The sequence below is a fragment of the Nelumbo lutea genome, chromosome 2 (assembly GCF_056320005.1).
Source record: "Nelumbo lutea isolate HS-2025 chromosome 2, American lotus-T2T, whole genome shotgun sequence".
Taxonomy (NCBI): domain Eukaryota; kingdom Viridiplantae; phylum Streptophyta; class Magnoliopsida; order Proteales; family Nelumbonaceae; genus Nelumbo; species Nelumbo lutea.
In genome coordinates this window covers 8,536,034-8,544,646 of record NC_142685.1, presented here as the reverse complement: position 1 = coordinate 8,544,646, position 8,613 = coordinate 8,536,034, and the positions used below count along the sequence as shown (strand labels likewise).

The 8,613-nt window shown below is 37.8% G+C and overlaps 1 protein-coding gene across 3 annotated transcripts; it reads right to left on the bottom strand.

Annotated features, from left to right (window-relative positions):
* Positions 1-951: 951 nt before the first annotated feature.
* On the bottom strand, positions 952-5,444 carry LOC148868420 (uncharacterized). Of its 3 annotated transcripts, none has more exons than XM_088969114.1 (3): positions 4,982-5,418; positions 3,682-3,793; positions 952-2,083 (listed from the first exon to the last, which is right to left on the bottom strand). In XM_088969114.1, exons 1-3 carry the CDS (start codon positions 5,020-5,022, stop codon positions 1,949-1,951), a joined length of 288 nt encoding a protein of 95 aa, XP_088825240.1. In that variant the 5' UTR covers positions 5,023-5,418; the 3' UTR covers positions 952-1,948. The 3 variants fall into 3 exon arrangements, with proteins under 3 accessions (XP_088825240.1, XP_088825241.1, XP_088825242.1); XM_088969115.1 differs by lacking the exon at positions 952-2,083 and adding an exon at positions 2,361-2,779 and having other exon boundaries at positions 4,982-5,444; XM_088969116.1 differs by lacking the exon at positions 952-2,083 and adding an exon at positions 2,804-3,062.
* Between the last annotated feature and the right edge of the window lie 3,169 nt (positions 5,445-8,613).

Genomic DNA, 8,613 nt, shown 5'->3' with positions numbered 1-8,613 from the left:
TATTTGTTGATGTTTGGCTTAACTTGAGGAAAAAACGCGTGAATAGTTTAAAGAATTCTAATAACTTTATTAGTTCACTTATTTTTTATTTTTATTGTTGTATGGAAAATACTTCTCTTCAGAATCTTTATTTTACTTTTTGCGTGAATTGCTATTCTCCCATTTTGATTAACTTCATTTTCTGTTCCCCGATTAATAATCCTGTTATCGGATGATGGAGAACGGATTAAGGTGGGGGACAGAGAGGGAGATAACCATTAAAATGGATTAAGGCGAGGGTCCCAATCCATTCAAATACTCAATAGTGCAATAACTAATGGATAAATTGGGACCTTCTGTCTGTGAGTCCGGATATCCTGGCAACACAAACAAAATCCGTTCCAACACCCTACCATGGTCCGAGACCCACCATAAAAGTGGGAGTCACCAGAAGTCTCAATCATTTTAAATTAATGAGGCATGTTGGCTGTTCCAATAAGGAAAATTGTCTAAGACGGCAAAAGACCGATCGGAGAATGTGATCATCAAAACAACCATATGATCAATATCAGATTAGCAGGACGACTGAAAGCATTATTAGTGAAGTATCTTCTTCGCCTAAGACGAAGAATCAGAGAAGGTGATTTGGTGGTTCGCTCACCTCTGATAAATGCAAACCTTTTCATTAGTAACTCGAGCCATTGGGTGCAAGCCATCCATTTTTTCCGGCAGTGCCACTTTCTTTGGCCCCCCAACCTTTTATTAAAACCATTATTTATGTGCCGTTACTAAGTGGAAGTGGAGGTTGGATCAAAACCTAATAAAGTGGGTTTTTGGTCCCCCAAAACATCAACCAAAATGTAAATGATTACGCTTTAACATTCCTCAAACTCTCAAAATTAAAAAAAAAAAAAAATAATAGACCCAAACATCCTCAGGCCATTTTTTCTCAAACTCTACTTTTTCTGTTCCCTATCTCATTTTATTATTTAACACTTTAATTTGGCCCCGCAAAAGAAAATTCCTGGCTCTGCCACTGCTCTTGGTGGCACTGCTTTCAACGTATACATGCTTATATTAGGCCGTGTCTTGCTTGGAGTTGGGGTGGATTCATAGAATTATATGATGTCATCTCTTAGATTTATACTGCGCTCGAGTAAGTTTGTTCTTGGAACAGGATGGAGATGTGATGGCATCTCTCAGATTTACCACTTTCCTAGGAATGTATAGGATATGGGTTTTGAGCAAAAACTTACCACATGCAATTCATTTCATTGGATGATCAAGCACCACCCAAGTAACTTCGGAAGCTCGGAGGAGTTTTTTAGGTAGTAACTAATCTTCTTATATTGTGCAGTCAGTCCCATTGTATCTCTCAGAAATGGCTCCACCACACTACAGAGGAGCTTTCAAGTTTAACAATGGCTTCCAGTTTAGTGTAGGCATCGGAAGCTCGGAGCCTTATCAGCAAACCTCATAAACTTCAGTATTGAAAAGATTAGAGGCAGTTGGGGTTGGCACCTCTCTCTGGCCCTGGTTGCAGTCCAAGCTTCAATCCCAATTAAGCTGGTGACATCTCTCATGTCTGCTGTGATGAATGGAGTTGTGAGTACTGGCTTGACCTTCATATCCTTGCCGATCGTGGATAGATTAGACCAACGGGTGTTGTTTGCAATAAGCAGAGCTTAGGTGTTTGCCTCACAGTTGATGGTCGAAGGAATAATGGCTGCCAAACTCGGAGATCATGGTGGGTTGAGCAAGGAAGACGCTTATCTGATATTGATTTTGATTGGCATATACATAGCTGGTTTTTGGGTGGTCATGGAGTCCATTGGGGTGGTTGGTTTCAAGTGAGATTTTTCAACTGGAGATTAGATCAAATTAGCAGGATAGAGTATCTTGTACAACTGAACGGCCTCGACAGCATTGGAAGCCTGGAGGACAAGCTGAGGCTTGAGGGAAGAGAAGCTCACGGTCTTGGTGCTTCCGTTCTCAGCCAGTCAGCCCCACCGTCATTCTGGAGATTGAGAGTTGCAGCATTCTCCTGCGCCATTAGTGAGCGACAGAGCAAGCATATGGGAGAGTGAAGAGGGAAGAACGCAACCTGAAAGTTTGACTCGCCATAAATACCTGAAAATTGTATTTATGCTTACATGGATAATTTCTGTCAATGAACACTAACGGTGCTTCAACGGATGGTGAGTTTTGAAAATAAAAACTCATTGACATGAGGTTCCCATTCTCTAGACATTTTGAAAAGTCATAATGAGTTTAAGAGAAATGCTAAAAAGTCATGGTGAATTTTAGACAATTTCCCTTCCAATAAACTTCTCGGAGTTGGATTTATGGTATTCGTTATTATGTACTTGAAATTTTGGAAATTGGAAGAAAAAAAAAGCCAAATATCTCATTTGAAAAATAATATACAAAGTCAACCTACAAAATATGGACAGTAAAATCTGACCATAATAACAACATTATATTTCCTTCCACTGTTTTATGGCTTAGGAAATGCCCAGTGGTGACTCACTGACAAATACCCCGTTTGGAAAAATAGTATTATAGAAAACTGACCTATGACATAATTGCCTTTCTCACTCACCAACCAAATGTTAGTTTGATCTGGTGGAGAAAACGTAAAAAACCTCGTGAAAGAGCCAAAAATGAGTCTCATATAAAATCATATCCAAATCAATATCAGAATTGATGGTCAGCTAAATTGTTGTAAGCTGCATTTCAACTTCTCTGCATCAAGCTCTTGGTTCAATGACTCCACTCGGTCAAGCAAGTCAACGTTTTTCTAAAGATGTCATAAACAAAACAAATCAAAAGGCAAGTTTGTTGGTCATTTAAGGTGCAGCAATTCAGGAATGAAGATACAAATCACTCGGGTAGCTCATAAAATCATGCTAGAATTTCATGAAAAGTGATACAAGCCCACTTTCAAACCTTACTGAAAAGACCACATAGGAAACATTTTTTTTAATCCTTACATGAGAAACCAATTAAAAATGAGCAAGAACAAAAAGAGAAATTTGTATTAAGCAGTATTCCTCCACCTTCCTTTCAAGAGCTTCCTTGGTCTGTCATGGGAATGCAACCTTATGTAACCAGATATAGGAGAGATTCAAAAAAGGATCTTCTATCTATTCTCTATGCTATTAACAATGAAGAGGACCAAGAGTCTTACATGTGGAATTAAACTGCACAATATGGTATTAGATTTACACATGGACAAGTAGGTGCATGCTATGCTGGTTGTGGTAAGAAACATCTTGGTAGCTAAAAATTCCTAACCCTCTAACTCTTCTAAATAAGCATCTCTAAACATCTTTCTCTGATGTCTGAATAATGAAATTATTATTATGCTTATCTTTAAACCGTCAAATGCTGTTGAAACTCGAGAGATTAGATACCTTAAATCAGGTTTAATTTCAAGCACACACTTAAGTGTGAGAGCAGGGGAAAGGTCACTAAAATAATTGAATAAGCTGGTAGGTGAATACCATTTTCGTAAGCACATTTAATTAAATTTTAACAAAATGTGATGAACTTACTAGGGAATGCAATTACAACCAGTGACTCAATTTTATGAAATTATAGGAATAGGGAATTGTAGAACAATTTTATGAATTGGGAAATATATATGTAAAGATAGTATGGAGCATGCAGACAGTTAACATTTAAAGAGAAGGTCCATACCTTTATCAGCTCTTTAAGACAAGTTGTAGCCCTCTCTGCTTCCTCATCATACTTCAATCTCCATTCTGCCCATTCATCCATTGCTTCCTTGTTAGCAAGATCAAATTGCCTCCTGCAAGGAGTGAATGAAGGCATCATTGGTCATGGATATAATTTATAGTATTTACAGATACCCCCAGATACCCCTTATCTACAAAGTTTTCGTCCCCCACCTGCATAGATTTAGAGGACACCAGGGATCCAATGGTTTGAGATCTTATTATATGCCTCATACAACAAAATTTGAATAGATTTGATGGTCAGACTAGTCAAAAGTAAATTCAAACAGTGACTGTCTGTATCATCTTACGCCTTTAAGCTGGTTTGATGTCAAAATCATGAGAAATTCGTTTTTGTTTGATGAGTTTTTTCAAATCCTAAAAAGACACTCATGAGCCCTCTATTGGCTTCTGATGGGTCTGTACCGACTCCAAGACTGCCTGGCAGTACTCAGAAAAATACATAGCCATTTGATTTTATTTCTAAGCGGGCAGACATCACTCATGTTGCAAACTTGCAATGATGAATAGAACTATGGAAGAACTCCATGTTGGCTACGGAGACTCAATTGAGAAATGGGTTACAATTTTGAAGATCATTGTAATGGCAAGACAGTCGGTCAGTTCCAGGCCTAAACAGAGCCATTTCGGAGAAGCCAGGTAGTATTTGTTCCAATAAATGACCGGAACGAAATGCATTGGACAACGAAAATGTAAGTGAATTGGTTGCAGTGACGAAAGTTAAATACCACGAACTCAAAATCTTTAACTAGATTACGCATACAAAGACGAGAAAGAAATAAAGAAAACAGAAACAAAGAAACACCTGCCTACTTATCATTCCCGAGCTATTCAAAACGACGAAATACTTTCAAAAACAAAATTCAGGATTTCTTTATTCTCTAAGAAATCTTTCAATACAATTACCAGAAACGTAACCTGAAGAAACAAAGTTTAATCTGTGCATTCTTCTCAGAACCGTCTTTTTTCACATTAACGAAAAGAACTCAAGAAAAGGGAATGGCGTTCTTTTCCGAAGGATACACTTCCAGACCCAGAAAGAACAAGAAAAAGAAAAGCCAATAAATATCAGCAACAATAGAACATTAAACAAGGAAAAAGCGGGAAATTAAAGAAAACTGATGCGATATATGTCGGTACTAAACTAGAAAAAAAAAGTATACAGTAATAGTAGGAGACACAGAAAGAAATCACATGAAGAAAGAAAGGAAAGAAGAATTTAGGTAGTGATGGAATCGAACCTCATCCGATCTCTGTCTTCAGAAGAGAAATTGTAATCCATAAATCAAAGCCTGAAGTAGATGGCGATCCCCAAAAACATAAGCAACACGAAGCCAATAAAGATTGGGCTTTTCATATACACGGCCATTCGTTCTTTGTTTGATTGTCTATCTGCTTTCTCTTTCGCTCGCTCGCTCTTAAACTCAGAAAGAATCGCAAGGAAGTTCACCTTAGGCTTCACATCCCAAGTGAATGGGAAACTACAGGGTACATACTAGCAGGAGCTTCTGTTGAGGGACCGAGGGAGTGATTTTTCAAAAATGACGTGTAAACTGTAATGGGCGGGCCCTCATGAATTGCGAAGGAATTTTGGTCCAGTCGATACTCGATACATGTGTTTGAAAGAACACCGTAGTCGAGTTGCTCACGAGTTATTCGTATTTTATTCATGAGCTTCGAATTGAGTTCATAGGCTCGTTTGTTAATTAAACCGAGGTTGACCTCTAACCTCGGTTTGTAATTCTTACAGTTACAGATTTAATATAATAAATAAATAATTTTTTATTATATATAATTTATAATCCATTTTTAAATAATTTTTATTATATATATATATATATATATATAATATTTTTATCAAAAAGTTTTCATCGTCGGCCACGACTCACGAGAAGATAATAAGGGGCACTTTTGTCAACTTATCCAAAATGCAGGGTCGGTCGGACTCTTCTCTCGCTTTTCAAAAAAACTACCAATGTTAAAATCTACCAGAAAAGAAAGAAGATGGTATATAGGAGGCAGGCGTGGCCCACTTGGCTGGATTTAGAGAGGCTCTTTGTCCTTGTACTGAATTGAAAGAGCTTTATAGACGCTCACTGCTTCCATTTAACAAAACAGAATTGTACCAGCGGCCGATCGGAGGGAGAGAGAAATAGATTGATGAGAGTCACTCGCATCCATAGTTGCAACAATTCATTGACGCGATCCTATTAACCTTAAATTGAAACACCTGGCCACATACTTTTTTTTAGTGTGTTCGGAATTGTAGGCATATAGGCATAACTTCAGCATTTTTCCCATTATGCAGATTCATATGTATAGAAACTTGTAAAAGTAAGTCTTTATTTATGTATATATATCTATTGTTGGGGAAAGCTTCATTTTAGCATTTCTTACAATGGATAGGTGTTTTATTCATTATTTTGCCAATATAGTGTCTAATGGTGCCTGAGTGTTAATAAATGGATTTATTATTGTTTTTCTTGATTTTGTAAATAAATCAATTACAAATATTTAGTGAATAAACACTTATGGTTCCAAATACATACTTAATTATTTGTATGTCTTTTTTATTATTATTATTTTTATTGGGCAGTTGTAATAAAAAAAAAACCTATTGCGAGTGAGACCATGATCGAAGGTGCTCAATGGAAACAGAATTACCGAAACAAATTTACATAGTATGCTACAATAAATTCATGATATGAGGATGGTGTGTCCACAAAGGAAAAAAAAACCCTTGTCGGGTTGAAATCAACCCTAATTCAATCCATATTGTTGAACTCCTAACCCCAGGGGCGGAGTCAGGGGATGGCAGAGGGGAGCCATACCCCCCACCCCCACCACCATTATGCCTTTAAAATTCTCATAAAATCTATTTAAGTTCCACTTATGTTTTAGCCTCCTATAAGGTTTTGGCCCTCCCTATCCAGGTTTTTTAGGTTTCGGCCTCCTCAAGAAAAAAATCCTAGGTCCGCTCCTGCCTAACCCAATCCTAAAACTTCGGATTGGGTTCAGGTTGGACCAACTTCTATATTTCATTTTGTCAAATAAACTTATTTTCTAAATTTAATGGGGTCATTAATTCTATATTAGCATTATTATAAAAGAATGTGATTATCATGTACTAGAAAAATTACATTTAAATTTAAAAATTTTTCACATTCATCACCTTAATACTCTATTGAACGGTTGTTAATTGTTATTGCTGGATTTTAATCTCATAAGAGATTAAACCCAATGGGTTTGATTGGTCAATTACATGAGAAATTGCACATGCACACTTGGTTGAAAAATCAATTTTTCTCTTACAAAAAAAAAAAAACCCAGTTTTGAACTTGTCCCACATTGGATAATTACAAGGTTTGTTTTCAGTATTTCAATAGGAGCTGATTTACACTCCTTAGAATTAGTAGAGGAGAGTATGGGGATTCAATACCGCGCAACGCGTGCACACACGTGTGTGTGGCGCAAGGAGGCGCTTTAGAGGCGCACTTTGCTTGCACTTTGTGCGCACCCGCGTGGCTTGCGATGGACGGCTCTGGTTTTGGTGCATTGGTGACCGTTGATCACCATTGATGAGATCAACGGTCACGATTCTATCGGGTGTGATCAAGAGGCACAATTCAAAGTTAACAGTCCCCAACTATTAACAAAATTTTAAACAGCCACAATGGTTGAAATTGTGACTGTTCAAGGTGCCTTCTCTAAACCAGCACCTACCTTTTCCTCATACCTCTTCACAAATTATTTAAGGAGCATGAATTAGACTCCAAAACACACAATTTCGAAATTCATTATTTCTCTCTTTCTCAGTCCGGTCTGCTACAGTCTCACAGAAGGTTTTTTTGGAGACTCTTCAACTTTGCTGGTTGCAGATTCTCGCCCAAGTCTCTGTTGTATCCTGGGAACGAATTTGCCTGTAACCCAACAGCAAACTCAGTAAAACTGAGTGGGGGCAAATAACGTTCTAAAGACAGTGTTTTCAGACGGGCCTCAGAGCTTCTCCTCCTAAGTTACAGTGACCCCATCTTCTCCAACAATTTTAGAACGTTATTCTGCAATGGAGGCGGAAGCAAGCATGACTTCGATCAAGATGATGAACCAAGATCTTATTCGACTAGACCAGTTCGATGGAGCAAATTTCAGCCGATGGCAAGACAAGATGATATTCTTTCTGACCACACTGAAACTATACTATCTGTTGGACCCGAATCTGCAATCACTTTCTGAACCCACTAACAAAGACTCTGAGAAACTAAAGAAGGAAAGAGCAAAACGGGAAGATGACTCACTTCTGTGCCGAGGACACATACTGAATGCCTTATCAGATCGGCTCAACAACTTCTACAAGGAACTTACATCTCCAAAAGAAATCTGGAAGGCCTTGGAATTCAAATACAAGGTGCAAGAAGCAGGTACGAATAAGTATCTTATTGTAGAATACTTTGACTTCACCATGAACGACCATAAACCTATATTGGAGCAACTTTATGAACTACAGGTGATAGTCAATAAAATTCGATCCCTTAACATCATCATTCCTGAATCTTTCCAAGTGGGAGCAATCATTGCCAAACTTTCACCATCTTGGAAGGATTACAGGAAGAAGCTTATGCACAAAGCTGAAGAACTTACCTTGGAGCAAATTCAACAATACCTTCGTATTGAAGAAGAATCTCGAATTAGAGACAGTAGGGATAAGACCCTAACCGGTATTCTGAACTCTAAGGTAAATTTTGTGGAAAACGGATCGAAGAAGACTAACACTGCATTACAAGTAAAGAAGAAGGATGAGAACTTCAAAAAGAACAACAATAAGAAATGATCCTACTATGTTTGTGGAAAGAAGGGGCATTATGCCCGAGTTTGC

Coding starts and splice junctions, on each gene's coding strand:
- LOC148868420 (XM_088969114.1), bottom strand. CDS start 5,022: ATGGATTACAATTTCTCTTCTGAAGACAGAGATCGGATGAG. Junction 3,794..4,981: donor GAAGACAGAGATCGGATGAG/GTTCGATTCCAT, acceptor CACTCCTTGCAG/GAGGCAATTTGATCTTGCTA. Junction 2,084..3,681: donor GTCTTAAAGAGCTGATAAAG/GTATGGACCTTC, acceptor TCAAACTTTCAG/GTTGCGTTCTTCCCTCTTCA.